General features: G+C 40.4%; 1 protein-coding gene across 1 annotated transcript in view; it reads left to right on the top strand.

Annotated features, from left to right (window-relative positions):
- The first annotated feature begins 4,507 nt into the window (after positions 1-4,507).
- Positions 4,508-19,290, top strand: part of LOC125935263 (uncharacterized) — a 117,992-nt gene continuing 103,209 nt past the window's right edge. Inside the window, exon 1 of the mRNA XM_049648900.1 lies at positions 4,508-4,992. Coding sequence (XP_049504857.1) covers positions 4,508-4,992 — 485 coding nt within the window. The remainder of the gene's footprint in view (positions 4,993-19,290) is intronic.

Below are 19,290 nucleotides of genomic sequence, written 5' to 3'. Positions count from 1 at the left end.
TTCATGCATTCCTCTACTGTCTCCTCTGGCAACTACCAATTTGTTTTCTGAATTTATGAGTCTAATCTAAAAAACAAAATCAATGAACAAACAAATAGTTCTTTGATTTTTAGATTACACATATAAGTGAAATCAATTTATCCTTCTCTGTCTGATTTATTTCACTTGGCATAATACCCTCTAGGTCCATCCATGTTGTCACTAATGTCAAGATCTCATTCTTTGTTGTGGTTGAGTAATATTCTATTGTGTATATACACCACATCTTCCTTATCCATTCATTTATCAATAAACACTTGGTTTGCTTCCATATCTTGGCTATTGCAAACAATGTTGCAATAAACATAGAAGTACATATATCTTTTTTGAATTAGTGTTTTTATTTTCCACCCACTGGTCGTACTACATACTGCACCACAAGAAGCTGCTGGAAAGAGTAGAACAGCCCCCTAGAAGCACAGCTAATTTGTCATCTTGAAGGTGATACTTTATGAGGATGGTGAACCACCTTCCAGAGCTCAGTATATATGTTGAACCAAAGACTTCATATAGTGCTGCATCTCCAATAAGAGGTTTCCATGGGTCTAGAAACCAAAAGGTAGAAGCAGGAATGACCACACTTGCCTCAACTCACTATTGGGAAATTATCCAATTGGGAAATTTGTGCCTCTTGTCCCCAAAGCTCTTGCCTCTGCAGGGTTACGAGGTCTGTTCTCCAATGGAAGACCACTTCCATCAAGGGATACAGACAGCAGCAGGCAAGAAGAGTCATTATCTTGGCTGAGGTAATTGACATTGATCATCAAGAAGAGGCAGTGCTACAATTACATAATAGAGGCAAAGAGGAATAGGTTTATACCTCTTTGTTCTCCCTTCAGTTTAACAGTAAATGAACAAGTGCAGCAATCAGAGATGAGAATCTGGGTTGTGTCACCCAGTAAACAGCCTAGGCCAGCTCTTGAGGGTGAGGAGATCTGACTTGCTAGTGGAGGAAAGGGACAATGAGTAGCATTTGGGACCCTAGGACCTAAAGCAGTGGTGGCTATTATAATTTTCCCACTAAACTTCCTCTTCTAAGATTCCCCCTGAAAGAGAGGCTCACCAGAATCTTGGAGGAGAGGCTCCCCAAATATATATGAAGGAGTAGATCCAATGGCTCAAGAAGTGACCTGTGATTAAAAAGGGAATGTACCACACAGTTCTCCCTCCAAGAAAGGACTTGTTGGGGCACCTGGGTGGCTCAGTCAGGTAAGTGTCTGACTCTGAATCTTGGCTTGGGTCATGATCTCACAGTTCATGAGTTCGAGCCCCGTGTTGGGCTCTGTGCTGGCAGTGCAGATCCTGCTTGGGATTCTGTCTCTCCCTCTCCCTCTTCCCCTCCCCCTACCAAATAAATAAATAAATAAATAAATAAATAAATAAATATTAAAAAAAAGAAAGAAAGGACTTATTGCCCAGCTTCTAAGAGTACTGTCAGAAAACAACCTTCAGCTGTCAGTCCATCGGGAACTGACTCTTTACTTGGGCACACTGCTATTAATTTTTTGGATTTACTCCTCTTCACTTACCTCCCTCCACCCCATAAATAGGGATGATAAGTACTTTCCCCACTCTATAGCATTAAATAAGGTATTTAAACATTTAAATCAGTACTTACTGATTTGTGATAAGGGCTCAATAAATGTTCATTGAGCTCCCTCAACTCTACCTTACTGTTTTCTCTCAGGAATTTACAACCTCATTTATTAATAAATAATTGGTAATGTGGGTAGGGAAGGCAAATCACCATTAAACTATATGATTCTGTCCTCAAAATGTGTGCTTCAAGCTAAGAGAGCTCTGGGACATCATTGTGACCTGGGGAAGTAAAGGAAGGCTTTTTGAGGGATATAGGAACTTAGCTGGGCTCATAAAAACACCTTAGAGAGAGAAGGGTGGGTAGAGGGCACCAGGGCAGGTGTGTGAGTGTGTCCTCATTCCAACTCTAACATGTGGTCCTAGTTTAGGTAAAGAGAATTTGGAATGGCAAGCACCAGGTAATCAAGTTTTCACAACTCTGCAATGGTTTTATTTGTTATAACTGGTAACTTTGGACATAAAGGACAGTATGTCTTATAATATACATGGTGTATTTTGAAATGTATGACATAAATGTGAAGTGTTATTATAACCAAAAGGAATCTGAGAAGAAAAAAAAACTGGATAAGGACGATGTTGAGCTATGTACTCATCTTGGATAAATACATAAAACCTTTAGAATTATGACATAACCAGTACTGTTAGATTTATGGCCATGGGTATTGCTCTCATTCCAAGCTCCTACTTTACATTTATCATCTTTATATTCATCTGGCATCTCTATTTTCAATGTCTTACAAATTTCTCCCTCTCCTAGTAACCTTTTCAGCTGAAATTTCATATGCTTCATATTAGCTCAGAAGCAAATTCTTTTCTGGAAGGTTGAACCTATCTGTTCAGCCATTTCTGAATTACCCAAGCATGAGCATAATGTTGCTTAAGAAATTTGTCAAGATCCACTTTTTTGTGTGTTCAGATTTAATTCAAGATGGTTTAAATTTAAACCTCCAGAGCTGTCATGCACATATTCTCCCAGGAGAAAAACATTCTTTGCTTTGAAATATAATTGGTTGAGGTTTACACTCTACTTTCTGTAAAAATGAAGTGTGGTTATAAAGAGATCTAGTCAAATCCTGGAAAATCCTTTGGTTTCCAGACCCTCCGTACATGTGTATTTAGAAAAATGCCCTTTTTTTTTCTTTTCTTTTCTTTTTTTTTTTTTTTTGCCCCCAAACCATCAATTGTCTAGGAGGATTTGAGGGTAACAACTCCTGTCTGGCTGTATTCTCAGACAGTAATAAAAGTTTTATTCTGTGAAAAATGAGAAAAAGATTCTAAATATTCATTTATTTTTTAGACACTTGAACATTGTTCCTTGCTCTATTGTAGACAGGAGTATTTGTGTTGAGAGTAGCATCTTTTAGCAAATACTGTTGGATATACTGACAGAATTTTTCTAAGATGACATTTTATTCAATGTACAAATTATAAGTGCCCTGAAGTCCTGGGAACTTAACAGAATTAAAAAGAACTGAAGTCGGATGGAGTGGATGGGGCACAGAAGGGCGAGAAGAGAGCAAAAACAGTTTCCTTCTGACCTGGCAGACAATTCCAAGACATATGGATATCTTCTGGTTCTATTGCTGCATGACAAATGACCTCAAAACTTAGTGGCTTAAAACCACAACAATCCTTTAATTATTGCCATCTTATCTCTGGGGGTTGTCAGGGCTCAGTTGGACAGTGTTTGCTCAGGGTCTCTAATGCAGTTTCAGTGTCTAGGTCTAGCATCATCTGAAGGCTCTCTCATTCACTTGTATCTGGCACCTGGGCTGAGAAGACTGGAACGTCCTAGGCTCCTTGGACATCTCTTTCTGTCTTTACACAGTCTCTCCAGCATGGAAGCTTAGTGTGGACAAATTTCTTTCAGGGCAGTTCAGGGCTTCCAAGGTCCCTGTCCCAAGTGAGGGAGTCAAATGGAATTTGTAGTGTCTTTTCTAAACCAGCCTCAGAAGTCAAGAGAATCACAAAGGCCCACTCAGGTTCAAGGGAAGGCAAACAGTCTCCACCTCCTGATGAGAGGTGCACCAAAGAATCTGCAGATGTGTTTTAAAACTACCACAGGAATTCTCAGACCTCTGGCAGAAAGTCTGGGACAGAATAATGAGTCATTCCCTAAACCACAAATTGGTTCATTGTGGTTCCTTTTCTGCTGTGGTGGAAGGATACTGTCGTGTTTAAGGCCTCCTGCTCTGGAGTTAGACTGCTTGCCTGGGCTTGCCTCTGCCCTGACACTAAGCCTGGAACCTTAAAGCAAGTCTGGGTGCCTTGGTTTTCTTATCTGTAAATTGGGGATAATGAGAGCTAACAGTTATTAAGTGCTTAGTAGGTATCAAAATATACTATCTTATTTTATAATCAAGATACTATATGGAGTAGTTACCTACCTCCTAAAACACAGGGCTGATAATAAAGAGATATCTTTCAGGTGTGTAGTGTGGGTCAAATGAGACCATCTATTATGTTCGCTTTTGATGTTATTAAAACTGTTGGGCCAAATTCTGGTGACGTCAGGTCAGGAGCTGTTTCCAGAAATGGACCAAACGTTCACAATGCCACACAGGAGAGCAGATTATTTCCAGTATAGTGTTGACGATCAGCTGGAGTTAAGGAGGGTCAGATTTCTTGACAGGTGTTAAAAATGCACAAAACCCTAGACATTAAAGGGTCTCATCTGGGGCTATGGGTTCAGAATCCAGCGCAGTCTTGCAGCCTGGGACCAGAAGAACCGCTCTGAGTTTGCAAAACGGGAGTGTTTATCTTTTTCCTGAAAAGAAATCCACGACTCTGGGCGGTTGGAGGAGTTCCGCCGGGAGCACACTCCCTTCTGCTTGAGTCCCCAAGTGTCGAGGGCCCGCGTCAAGGTTGGATGCACGGAGTTGACACCCTTCCAGGAGACCTCCTGTGTACTCTGCCCCCCCTCGCGTCCCCTCGCGTCCCCTCGCCATCCCTGGCTCCCCGACTCCACGATCCACCTTCCCCTCCTTCCTCTCCGCTGAGGTGCCTACTCCCGCGATTGCAGGGCGCCCATCTTCCCAGCCCGGGCAAAACCCGGAGAGCTGGAATCCCGCGCCCGGAGCGCCCCGGCGGCCACTGGGCATGCTCCGTTGTCAGGCAGGTTCGGGGCTGCGAGCCGCTTTTGCGCCTCGCGGATTCCTCCCGCGGCCGCGCGTCCTCCTCTTCCCGAGCAGGCAGCGGGCGCATGATGGCGGCGGCGGGGAGCGCCAGCGGCGGTGGCAGCAGCGGCGGAGGCGGCGGCAGCAGCAGCAGCGACACATCCAGCACTGGCGAGGAGGAGCGGATGCGGCGCCTCTTCCAGACTTGCGACGGCGACGGCGACGGATACATTAGCAGGTACTCGGGGAGGTACGCGGAACGGGCTGGGGCGCGCGACCAGCCTCTCCGACCCTTCCTCTGCCCCCTCTCCCCAACTTCCAGCAAGTTGCTCAGAAGCTCACGGGGAAAGTTGGCGGCGACTCTGAGAGCGCATCGCTGGCTCACCCACTGAAGCCTAGGGGCTGATCCGCTCGCCTTCTGGTGGTGCTAGTTGGTCCAACTTTTCCCAGCGCTGTCTTTGTCTGGGCGTCGGGAGACATCTCTTTAGGATGCAAGTCCTTCCCGGGTCGTGGAGCGTTCGTGCCTGTGGGGAGAGGAGTTCTGGCCGCTTGTCCCACGTCAGAGGGGTTGCTCTGCAGTCTCGGGCTCCTGGGTGTCAAGATGCTTTGGCACCAGAGAGCGATCAGTCCGGCTGCTCAGTGGACAGCCCTGGGGCCAGACCAGGATAGGGATGTGCTCCCAGTGACAGCTTTGGACGTGAAAACAAGCTGCGAAGAACTTTCGGGTGCTGCAGAGCCTCTGTGTTCCAAACTGGGGAACCCACAGAATGGACATAGCTTGCCACCCAGTACTGATTTAAACCTGTTAGCCTGAGGGGAACCAAGTGCGTAGGCACAAATTGGGGGTTTAGAGGTGAGTCTGTAATATAGACCCGACCCCATACCTCAGCTCCAGAAGCTAACCAGGTGAGTGGGGTGTCAGGACACCTCTGAGTGACCACTCATAACGCTCCCTGTGTTTGCTTCTAGATTCCGTATAGAAGCTGTGTTGAGGCTTCAAGCCGCAGGGGTTGGCGAAATGATTACTTCTGCCCACATTTTTTATCACTTATCATACAATGATGGTGAAGAAGGCAGTGTAATGTCTTGTGGTATGCTTCTTTGAAAGGTTGACATACGGCACTGAAGACCTTTCACGCTGAAATTTGAATTGCCTTCTAGGAAGAAGTCCACCTAAGTTGTATATGACATGTTAGTTTAGCCTTTGTCTTGGTAATAGTAAAGATCTCTAAAAAGCCCTGCTGCCTCCTGCTGATTACCCTTGCCTACTTAGAGAAAAAAAGAGTGGGGAATTTCCACCCCCACCCCCCAATTTTTATAAGATCTCTGAATCAGGTAATTTGACATGTAAGATTTTGGCAATTAAAAACATAATTTATTTGGGACCCCATTCAATTATGATAATTCTTGGTTGAATTTTATTACTTTTCTAGAGTTTCATTAGGAACCATTGAGAAAGATACCAGAAAACTTTGTGGAGTAATTCTATTCTGAAATGGGGGGGGGGGAAATGTAATTCCAGTTAACCCCACATAGATTTTCATCTGGAAGTCTTTCCCTGTTTTGGTTCTGTGATAAAAAATTTCATCATATAGTGTAGATTTTTTTCCTACTTGAAAAGCCTACTTGAATTTCCTACTCAAATGGCCATTGTGTTATTTACAATAATAAAAAACAGTCTACATTCTTCACATTAGGATGCACAAAGAGTTTAATTTCACATGGGCAAGGGTGTATGTAGAACGCTAGTAGAATTCTCTCCTTTCCTTCCTTTGATTTGGCCTATTAGTATGTTGCTTTATCTGAACTACGCTTTTTGTACAAATGTTCATTTTTAAAAAAAAATTTTAATGTTTGATTTTGAGGGGGGGGGTACAGAGAGAAAGGGAGACACAGAATCTGAAGCAGGCTCCAGGCTCTGAGCTGTCAGCACAGAGCCCAATGCAGGGCTTGAACCCACAAACTGTGAGTTCATGACCTAAGCCGAAGTCGGTCACTTAACCGACTGAGCCACCCAGGTGCCCCTGCTCATATTATTTTAAATGGTGGCTGTCTCTACCCCAAAAGATAATGAATTCTGGAGGCATAATTTGAGGATTTTGTTTTGGAGGATGAGGCATTGTATGTAAGGGGGTAGTAAAGAGGAGATTTCATATTAAAGTAGAAACCTACTAAGGCAAAAGTGGAAAAAACTGTATCATTCCTTGAGTCATATCATTTTAATATATCTGCTTGAAAGATGAAAGGTGTGTGCAATAATGAACCCTAAGCCATAATTTTGCCTGTGGGCAGAGTTGCTCTTGAAGTTATTTTATGCTATGACAAAATTCCCATTTAAGAGGAGGAGTTCAGGGATGGCAATCTCATTGAAACGAGGCACCAAGGATCTTCTCTAGAAGTATGTTTACATAGCAAGCACAGTTTTACCTGGAATATATGTTTATTTGATGTGGCATGGGAAATGGGGTTAATGAAGTTAGGTGGCATTAAATGACTCCCTCTCTGAAGTTGCTCCTTTGTGCTCCCTTTGTTTAATGACCTTTACTGACCACTCAACAGTAGATGATAAGGAGTGGAATGCTGTGAATTTTCTCTTTTATAAACATGAGAGTTGGACTTTCTACATTAAGACCTTAAAAATCTTGGATTCTTTAAAAGATGTTAAGTTTATGTTCATAGTACACCACTGTATCTGTTAGGATTTCAGTTGGCTGTATATAATGGAAAACGAACTACAGTCAAATAAGTACAGACTTTCTTACCTAGAGGTCCGGAGGTGGTTCATTCAGGCTGGGACAGCCATTCCACAATGGCATTAATGCCCAGCTTCCTTCTATCTCTCTACATCGCTATTCTTGATATAAAATATTCATCCTCATGGTTATCTCATAGTCTTAAAAAATGATTGCCCTGTCTCCAGCCTCATGTCCAGGTTCCAGGCAGGAAGGTACAAAAGGAAGATGAAATGAGTAGAGCATATATCATTAAGGCAGAGCTTTCTCAAATCCCTTAATTGAAATCTTATTGGTCAAACTATATCACCTTACCATGGTGACTTTCAGTAGAGTTCAAGGAAGCATCTAATTTGATTAGTCACATTGCCTCCTAAACAAAATCTGAGTTCTGTTACTAAGAGCAGGGAATGGATATTGAGTAGGCAAGAAGCAACCAAAACATATAATAAAACTTCCATGGTAACCCTCATTCAACTATATTGGCTTTGGTCCTTTGCTTAACTCTCATTCTCAAACAGGAGTGGGCTGGAGGTCTCATGTTTAGAGGAAGGCTAGTGGAAGATAGATTGAGACCAGGAGGGGAAACGTCAGGGCACACCACCTCAGGAAGAGGGAAGTAAAGGGTAGGGCTTTGAATCTTCAATATTCTCTTGGCCCAAGCTTCCTTAGCAGGCTGACAAAAAAAGCACCAGCTAACTGGAGATTCCTGGAATTGCTGCCTCTGCCCAGGAACTTCCAGCCTGCCACCAGGACCCAGAATAATCCCCATGGATAGTTAAGCTGGAACTGACAACTACTGTTAGGTGGAGCCAAATTGCAGCTTGGACAGGGTAGGATTGGGACTGTATAGTGGGACCACAGCAGGCTCTTCTGGTGCATTTCATTAACTACGATGACTTAACCCCACATTTTATGGTATTGAATTTTTTGGACCCTATTTATCGTGGTATAGGAGGTGGTGGGGTTACTCTATTTGTTGAGATTAATTTCCCTTTGGAATTGTAAAGCTTCTTATTTTTACCTTTAAGTTTTAAGAAACCATCTTGAACATTTGACAAATATTAAAAACCACCATTTACCTTTGTATCTAGTTGCCAAGCCTCAGCTGAAATGTTGGTGTCTTAGAGAGAGCTTTCCTGACCACTGTATCAAAGGTTAGCTCTTCCCCACCAATATCCTCTGTCATAGTACCAAGGGCTTTCTTCCAAAGTACTCTTTACAACTTGTAATTGCATTTCTATTTCCTACCTTGTTTGCCTGTTCATTGTCAGTCTCCCACTAGTTGTAGCTTCATGAGGGTAGGAATTATGCTTATTTTGTTTAAACAGTACACTCAGGGGGTGCCTGGGTGGCTCAGTTGGTTGAGTGTCCGACTTCAGCTCGGGTCATGATCTTACAATTTATGGGTTCAAGCCCCATGTCAGGCTCTGTGCTGACAGCTCAGAGCCTGGACCCTGCTTCAGATTCTGTGTCTCTCGCTCTCTCTCTCTGCCCCATCCCACTCATGCTCCGTCTCTCTCTCTCTCTCTCTCTCTCTCAAAAATAAATAAACTTTGAAAAAAAAAAACAGTACACTCAGGATCTAGTGCAGTATTTGCCATACAGCATACAATCAGTAAATTCTGATGAAGAAATGACCAAGAATAAAGATTGGTATGTTCATGAATTTTGAAAAATCTTTCAAGCATTTTCATTTCCAAGCATATTCCATGTTTATAAAGTACTTTAAGTGTAAGTGTATTTTATTAAAGAATATTTTCCTTTAAAAATAACTTCTTTCTGGTTATATAAAAGATATTCTTTGTTGACAAATGGGAAAATACAGAAATGTTTAAAAATAAAATAAAAATTATCCATTATCCCATAACCAAAGAATATCATTTCTATTTTCCTGGTGACATAGCTACATCATATTATTCCTCTAGTACATTAAAAAGGATTGGATAAAAGGAAAGACATCCCATGTTCACAGATAGGAAGATTTAATATTGTTATGATGTCAGTGCTTCCCCAAGCTGATCTACAGATTTAATGCAACCGTTTTCAAAATCCAAGCTGCCATTTTATGCAGAAATTGACAATTTGATCCTAAAATTCATATGGAAATTCAAGTGACCCAGAATAGTCAAAACAACCTTGAAAAAGAAGAACCAAGGTGGAGGATTCGCACTTCTCAATTTCAAAACTTACTGCAAAGCAACAATAATCAAGACAGTGTGGTAGTAGCAAAAGGATAAACCTATAGATCAATGAAATAGAACTGGGAGTCCAGAAACAAACCATGTGTCTATAGTGAATTTATTTTTATTTTATTTTATTTTTTTAAAGTAGACTCCATGTCCAGCATAGAGCTGAATGTGGGGCTTGAACTCATGACCCTGAGATTAAGACTTGAGCTGAGATCAAGAGTTGGATGCCTAACCAATTGGGCCACCCAGGCACCCCACTATAGTGAATTTATTTTTAACAGGAGTGTGAAGATAAGGGTTTCAAATTCAGGGGTGAAATAGGGAAAGAATAGACTTTTTGACAAATGGTGCTGGGACAACTGGTAGCCACATGTGAAAGAATGAGCTTGGACACTTTCTTCACATACAAAAGTGTATATATTCCTCATATACAAAATGTATATAGTCCTCACATACCTCACATGCAAAAATGAACTCAAAATGGATCAAAAACTTAAATGCTAAGAGCTGAAACCATTAAACTCCTTGCAGAAAACATAGAACAAAATCTTTGTCACCTTGGATTTGGTAATGGATTCTTATATATGACACCAAAACACAGGCTACAAAAGAAAAAATAGATAAATTGGGGTTAATTAAAATTTTTAAAACTGGTGCTTTACAAGGCACTCTCAGAAAAGTGAAAGATAACCCAAGGAATGGGAGAAAATATTTACAAATCATATATTTGGCAAGGAATTTGTATATAGATTATATAAAGAACTCTTATAACTCAATAATAAAAAGATAAATAACCCAATTAAAAATGGACAAAGGGTCTGAATAGACTTTTCTCCAAAGAAGATATGCAGATGGCCAATAAACACATGAAAAGGTGCTCAACATCATTAGCCACTCGGGAAATGCAAATCAAAGCTACAATGAGTCACTACTCTGTATCCAGTAGGATGGCCATATCAAAAAGTCAGATAATAACATGTGTTAGCAAGGATGTGGAGAAACCAGAATGCTCATACACTGTTGGTAGGAATGTAAAAAGGTGCAGTCACTTTGGAAAATAGTCTAGTAGTTCCTCATAAACTTAAACATAGAATTCCCATATATATATATTCCAGCAATTCTACTCCTAGGTATATATGCAAGAGAACTGAAGACATATGTCCTCACACAAACTTATGCATGAATGTTCACAGAAACATTATTCATAATAGTCAAAAGATGTAATCAACCCAAATGCCTATCAACTGATGAAAGAACAGGCAAGATGTGATCTATCCATACAGTGGAATATTACACCGTCATAAAAAGGAATGAACTACTGACAGCTGCTACAACATGGATGAACCTTTTTTCTAAATTTTTTTAAAATTTATTTTTGAGAGAGAAAGGGAGAGACAGAGGGTGAACTGGGGAGGGGCAGAGAGAGAGGGAGACACAGAATCTGAAGCAGGTTCCAGGCTCTGAGCTATCAGCACAGAGCCTGATGTGGGGCTCAAACTCACAGACTGCAAGAGCACGACCTGAGCTGAAGTCGGATGCTTAACCGACTGAGCCATCATGGTGCCCCAACATGGATGAACTTTGAAAGTGTTATGCTAAGTGAAAGGGTCCATTCCCAAAGACCATATAATATATGATTCCATTTATATGAAATGTCCAGAATATACAAATTTATAGAGACAGAAAGTAGATTAGTGATTGCTTTAGGGCTGGGGGAGGACGATAGCTAAAGAGTGCGGGATTTCTTTTTGAAATGATGAAAAGCTTCTGAAGTTGGTTGTAGTGATAGTTCCACAATTCTATGAATATACTAAAAACGATTGGATTGTACACTTTACATGGGTGAATTTTATGGTAAGTGGATTATATCTCAATGACGCTATCATCAAAATAAAAAAGATTGGAAAATGTGATTTGTAATGATAATATCCCATTATTTATTTATTCAATTTATTTGATTATCCTTCAATTGTTGGACATTTAGATTGTTTCCAGTTATTTGCTTTGGAATTTTGTTAAATCTAAGATGCTACAGGTTGGAACACACATTGTTTTCTGTATCAGTCACACTATGATAAGATACAGATCATTGAATAGATTTTTAATTTTATTTATATTGGAAGTTCTGCCTTAAACTTCTTTAGTCATAGATTTTATATTTTACTCTTGTGCATACATAAAAAAAGGAGAATAGGCTATCATGTTGTTCAAAATGATCCTAAAACTTCTTCACAATTAAAGTGCAAGTCTTCCAAATCACTTTTTGGTTCAGAGTATTGATGTTGGGTTTTAATATCCAGTATCAGCCTCAGTGGCATCAAAGCATTCAGGGATGCAGCATTTCTTTAAAGGAGGCTCCACTGTTTGCTACAGGATTGTCATTTAAGATGCTGACACCTTTTGGGGCACCTGGATGGCTCAGTCAGTTAAGTGTCCGACTTTGGCTCAGGTCATGATCTCGTTGGTCATGAGTTTGAGCCCCGCATTGGGCCTGTGCTGCACCTCAAAGCCTAGAGCCTGCTTCTGATTCTGTGTCTCCCTCTCTCTCTGCCCCTTGCCTGCTCACACTCTTTCTCTTTCTCAAAAATAAATAAACATTAAAAAAAAAAGATGCTGACACCTTTTTGCAATTACTGACATTGGTATTTCTGGTCTTACCGGAAGGTGTCAATGGAAGTAGCCAGGACTTGAATTCTTTTTTTTTTTTTTAATTTTTTTTTTCAACGTTTTTTATTTATTTTTGGGACAGAGAGAGACAGAGCATGAACGGGGGAGGGGCAGAGAGAGAGGGAGACGCAGAATCGGAAACAGGCTCCAGGCTCCGAGCCATCAGCCCAGACAGAGCCTGACACGGGGCTCGAACTCACGGACCGCGAGATCGTGACCTGGCTGAAGTCGGACGCTTAACCGACTGCGCCACCCAGGCGCCCCGAGGACTTGAATTCTTAAGGAAGCATGAGAGTTATGCTTCCTTAAGAATTCTTATTGACTTATGCTAGTCATGTTACCGGGAATAACAACACGATTCACACTACACAAGCGATCGTAACTGTGTCAGCGCCAGGCCAACAGAATTATAAGAAACATTCAGATTTCACAATATTAAACTATGCATCTTAGAAGTTTGAAATACAGTATTTTATATAATGCTAGAATAAACACCTTCATGGTTCCAGGTACTGTATTACTAAAGAATGAGTCAAAAGTGGAATTATCAGTGAAATGTATGAACTAGAATTGCTTGGCAAACATTTTGCTTCATCTTCTATGAACAATAACAGCAACTACAACAAGAGGTTTTCAGGTCAAATGGAGACTTACTGTAATGTTTAAAGAACCACAGACTTGCAGATTAAACAGACTCTATTATTCTTCCCCCGGACAGTTAGCAGAAATATGGTTTAGGGAGGGTAGAGAGAGGAGTCATTTGGCTTTAAAAGTTACAGGAGACACTTAAACAGAAGGTAAATGGAGTAGAAAGACTATGCCTTCTGGATTCCTTGTGTCATGGCCAGGTAGATCCCATGACATAAGGATTATTCTTAAAGTTGATAACTCTGGAACACAATTTTTTAAAAGTTTTATTTATTTATTTATTTTGAGAGAGAGAGAGAGAGAGAGAGAGAGAGAGAGAGGGAGTGAGCGCCAAGTAGCTGGGGGAGGGGAAGAGAGAGGGAGAGGGAGAGAATCCCAAGCAGACTCCAAGCTCAGCAGGTAGCCTGAGGCAGGGCTTGATCCCACAACCGTGAGATTCTGACCTGAGCCCATATCAAGTCAGACGCTCCACCAGGTGACCCGCTCCCACAATTTTAAAAAGAGAGTCTTTGGTGATATTCAAAGAACAGTATAACCAAAGCCAAACTTTGAAGAAACTGAATAATATTGAAAGCTTCAAAACTATAATCAAACCATAAAGTCACTCGGAAAGGCACAAACTGAACCTAAGTGAGGGAAAAAAGGAAATCCATTATAACTAATATGAGGGAGAAAATTTTGAGTGGGACAAATTTTGTACCCAGTCATCCAGAAGAACCAACTCTGATACACAGTATTTCCTGAATCACAATTTTTTCATATGTAAAGATTCTTGAGAATCATGTCACCTAGAACTTCCCAAACTTGAGTCATTTGTCTACCACATTTATGATCTTTCCATATCACTGGCCACAACCTCTTCCTTGAATTTAAGACAGGAATATGCAGTAACTGCATATTTGACTTACATGTCCGAAGACATCTCAAACTCAGCATGTACAAAACAAAATTCCTGACTCCCCTCCCCAACTCTTCCTCCCTCTGTTTTCTTGATTACAGTAAATGTCTTTTCCCTTGCTAGTTGCTCAAGTCAGAAAATAAAGTCATCCTGCGTTCTTCTCTTTTTCTATCAGTACATTCAGTCCATCAGCAAACCCACCAATTCTGCTTTTAAAATATAGCTTCTTGGGGGCACCTGGGTGGTTCAGTTGGTTAAGTGTCTGACTTTGGCTCAGGTCATGATCTCACAGTTTTTGACCTTGAGCCCTGCATTGGGCTCTGTGCTGACAGTGTGGAGCCTCCTTGGGATTCTCTCTTTCCCTCTCTTTCTGCCCCTCCCCTTTCTCTCTCTCTCTCAAGAATAAATATATAAAAAATATATGTATAGCTTCACCCTGACAGTTTTTCATCACCTTCCTACTTAGGTACAAAATATCACCCATCTCACACTGAGATTAGTACAACAGGCTCCTCCTTCTGCCCTTGCCCCCTCCACCCTCCACACACTCAGATTATGCATACTGCAGCCAGGTGACTTATTGTAAGTCAGATCGTGTTATTCCTCTGCAACATAGTGGAAAGGGCCCTGGATCTGAGTCAGGAAAGCTGGGTTCACCCCAGGCTCTGCTACTAAGTAATTATGTGACTTGGTACGAGTCCCTGCCTCTGTCTTAGTTTCCTTACCTATAAAGTGAGATGATAAAACACTCATCTGTGTTTTCTCTTGCTTGGGGTTTGTTGAAATTCTTGAGTCTGTAGATTTAATTTTCCTCTAACTTGGAAATTAATCAGCCATTATTTTTTTTCAAACATCTTTTCTGTCCCTTCTCTAATTTCTTTTTAGGACTCCAATTATGCACATATCAGATTGCTTGATATTTGCCCACTTCTCATTGAGGCTCTGTTAATTTTTTCCCTTATCTTTTTTCTTTCTGTGTTTCCTTTTGGATAGTGTCTATTGTTATATCTTCAAATTTTCTGATCTTTTCTTCTGCAGTGTCTAAGCTGCTATTAATCCCATTCATATTTCGTTGTATTTTTCATTTCTAGAAGTCCCATTTAAATATACGGAGAGTATTTATAATAGCTACTGTAACTTCCTTGTCTATTAATTCCATCATTTCTGTCATTTCTGGGTCTGTTTCTTTTTAAAAATTATTTATTTGGGGCGCCTGGGTGGCTCAGTCGGTTGGGCGTCCGACTTCAGCTCAGGTCATGATCTCGCGGTCCATGAGTTCGAGCTCCGCATCAGGCTCTGTGCTGACAGCTCAGAGCCTGGAGCCTGTTTCTGATTCTGTGTCTCCCTCTCTCTCTGACCCTCCCCCATTCATGCTGTCTCTCCCTGTCTCAAAAATAAATAAACGTTAAAAAAAAAATTAAAAAAAAATTATTTATTTATTCTTTGGGAGAGTACAAGCCAGGGAGGGACAGAGAGAGGGGGACAGAGGATCTGAAGTGGGCTCTGTGCTGACAGGCTGACAGCAGTGAGCCCATGTGGGTCTTGAACCCATGAACCACAAGATCATGACCTGAGCTGAAGTCAGACGCTCAACTGACTAAGCCACCCAAGTGCCCCTCTGGGTCTATTTCTATTGATTAATTTTTTTACTGCCTATGGGACATATTTCTGTTTCTTTGTATACCTGGTAATTTTTGGTTGGAGATAGGACGTTATAACTTGTTGAGTTCTGGCTTTTGTTGTGTTCCTTTACCTTGTTCTGGCATGCTGTTGACTTTGGATTTTTTGGGAGCTTGCCTTTAAGCTTTGTTAGGCAGTATCAGAATAGCCTTTAGTCTAGGGTTAATTTGGCCTCTGCAGATCTCTGGAGCTCTCTTTCTGAGACGTTCCCTCATCTTCCCTCTGTACCACAAGTTCTATCCACCTTGGATTTCCTGAACTTTGTTCTTTATCTTCTCAACTCAGTGGGACCACTGGGTGATGGATTCCCTCTCCTGTTCTGCAGCCTGTAAATTGCCCCCAGGCAGTAAGTTGATAAAATTGTAGACTCATCTTGCTGGTTTACCTTTACTCAGGGATTGTAGTCTTGTGCTGTTATATAATGTCTGGAAATTATTATTTCTTATATTTTGTCTGGATTTCTAGTTGTTTAGGTAGGAAAGTAAGTCCAGTCTCTGTGATTATCTAAAGACCTGAAGTGGAGTTGTGATTTTTCTTTTTGAGTGTCTTAAAGTGGGCCTGCCTATTTGGAAGCGCTCTGTTTATTAAGTTTACATATGAATAATTTTATATAACATTTACAACAATATGTTACTATTTTTAAGTTACTACCTACAGGCCCACATATCTTTTTTTTTTTTAAAGAGCTAACATTATTGAGTGCTTACCATGTGCTAGGCTGTACGCTAAATCAGCACTTTGTATATGTGACCTCAATTACTATTCATAATAGCCCCTTTGAAAAAAGAATTATTATTACATGCAATTTAAAGATGAGAAAAACAGGCTCAGGGATATATATTGCTATTTGCTCAAGATTCCACACTAGCAAGACCCGAAATTCAACTGATATCTCTGGTTCTCAAATGAGGGCTTTGACCACTATTCGGTGCTGCTTTTCACATGTGTGTCTTTCAGATATTTTCTAACAGCTTTATTGAGCTATACCTTGCATGCTATACAATTTGCCCATTTAAAGTGTACAATTCAAGGGGCGCCTGGGTGGCTCAGTCCATTGAACGTCTGACTTCAACTCAGGTCATGATCTCGCAGTCCGTGAGTTTGAGCCCCACATCGGGCTCTGTGCTGACAGCTCGGAGCCTTGGATTCTGTGTCTCCCTCTCTCTCTGCCCCTCCCTCACTCATGCTCTGTCTGTCTGTCTCTCTCTCTGTCAAAAATAAATAAACATTAAAATTTTTAAGTGTACAATTCAATGTGGTTTTTTGGTATATTGATAGTTATACAACCATCATCATAATCAATTTTAGAACATTTTTATCACTCCGAAAGAAGCCCTGTATCATTTAGCAGTATCCCTCCATCTTCCCCCCGATCTTCCCAGCCCTAAGCAACCATTAATCTACTTTCTGCCTCTAAAGATTTGCCTACTATGGACATTTCATACAAATGGAATCATACATTATGTGACCTTTTGTTGCTTGGGTTTTGGTGACATATCCAAGGAGACTTTGCAATCCCAGGTCACCTATGTTTTCTTCTAAGAGTTTTATAGTTTTAGTTCCCACATTTAGGTCTATGATCCATTTGAGTTAATATTTGTAGGTGGTGTGAAAAGATGTCCAGGTTCATTCTTTTGCATATGGATATCCAACTGTCCCAGCACCATTTGTTGAAAAGACTACTCTTTTCTCGCTTTCTTGACACTCTTGTCAAAAATCAATTGACCATATATGTAACAGTTTATTTCTGCACTTTTAGTTCTTTTTGATTGATATTGATACTTATTCTTGTACCAGTACTACACTGTCTTGGTTACTGTTGCTCTGTCATTAAGTTCTGAAATCAGAAAGTTTGAATCCTTCCAACTGTTTATTCTGTTTTTCTGGATTGTTTGGCTATTCTTAGGCCCTTGAGTTCCCACACAAATTTTAGGAGCAGCTTGTCAATTTCTTCAACCCAAGCAGCTGGGATTTTTGATAGAGATTGTATTGAATCTATAGATCAGATCTGTTCACAGGCATTTTTAGCAACTTCATCTTTTCAGGGTTTTTTTGTTTTTTTTCCTCTAGCCCACATTTTTATTTTACAGTCTTTTTATTTTGGCCAGTCAGTATATTAGTGAATGTCTAAATAATAGCATACATTTATGGAAGACTTTATAGTTTATAATCAGTTAGTCCATACTTTATCTCATGTAATCCTTGCAATAGGAAGTCACATCTCTATTTTAAGACAAGGGGCTATGATAACAAAGCCTCTGGGGGAAGGATGAATCTGTGGCCCTACTTGAGGGCCTTTTCCATCATACATGCTGCCAGGCTAACACAAGAAAATGTATTTTCCCCAAAGCTTTAAATTTCTTTACTGTTTAATTTACCCAAGATCTATGGTGAGGATGAATTTTCATTTTATAACTGGCTTCTTAGCATAAGTGGGAATGGCATTTAAATACTTGGTACAGAAGGTGAGACATTTGCATGCTAAATGAAGTTCCATGGGAGTCTCAGCTGGGGAGACTCTCTGTTGTTCCGCAGATTGAAAAACCCCTTGAAGTGTTAGTCCCAGAGTAGAAACCATATGGAGAGAAAGGGCATTTCCTTAGAGAACGGTTAATTGTCAGCTTCTCATTGTCATTTCAAAATGTCAGTTTAAATATGCAAATGAGTAATTACTCAGTTCATGCCATTGATTATTGCTGACTTTACCTGATGGGAGAAAAAAAGTTGGGTAAGCATGCCTGGGTAAAGAATCCTGGACCTAGTGATTTTTCAAACATTTGGATTCCTAATGAGGTGACAATGTAAATGGAACACGTTTCGGGATTGACCAATAAACGTTACATGTGTCTGTCTGATGGGACAGATGTTAGTTGAGTTTAAGTGTAGCCTCAGTTGAATATGTAGTGGTGAAATTTGTGCTCCAAAAATTCTAGATAGATGAACTTTGTGTTCATCACTATTATTATTTTTACATTCACAACAGCTAATATAAATGTAGAAAATACTTGAAAACACATTTTATTTTAGACTTGGTGCTAATTAAGCATCTCTTCAACATAATGGCAAGTGCCTTTGGTTATACCTGTTGTCTATTGTTTAAAACATCAGCATATGCAAATATGAAAGAATGATACAGATGAAAGAATTAAGAAAATAGGTGGGGTAAAGGGTGGTATTTTTGTAAAAATGTGGCTGCGTTTCCTTAAAATGTCAGATTTTTTCACTTATTTACAAAAATTTAGAACTTCTGCCTGGGAAATAACAAGCTTAACAGAACATTCTACATTTGAGGTAATGCCTTTAGGTACTGGCATTACCATGACAATTTTATGTATTATAGATTCTTAACCTGAGTTTATTTCATGATATTAAATAGGATGAAAATCAATGTGAGAATATTGTTGGGAAAGTATTTATTCTTCTAAAAAATGTGTTGGCAGTTTTATATGTATTATAAGCAAAATGCCACTCAAAGTGACATCAGTGCCACTCATCCTCCTCCACCTTCTTGGTTCCCAAGTTCCTTCATTCCTAATCACAGTTATTGTCCTAGTGTTCTAACCTGTAGGCTCAGCCTGTCCAGGCCTCTCTATATGGACACGAAAGTCATTTTTCTCTAACATTTTTCTATAACTGAGCAGGAAGCCCTTCTTAAAATCCCTCAACAGTTGCCCATTCCTTATGGATGAGTTCAGACTCCTTCTAGGGGCATTTAATTT

Source organism: Panthera uncia, assembly GCF_023721935.1.
Source record: "Panthera uncia isolate 11264 chromosome A1 unlocalized genomic scaffold, Puncia_PCG_1.0 HiC_scaffold_17, whole genome shotgun sequence".
NCBI classification, from domain to species: domain Eukaryota; kingdom Metazoa; phylum Chordata; class Mammalia; order Carnivora; family Felidae; genus Panthera; species Panthera uncia.
This window is presented reverse-complemented; position numbering and strand designations above follow the sequence as displayed.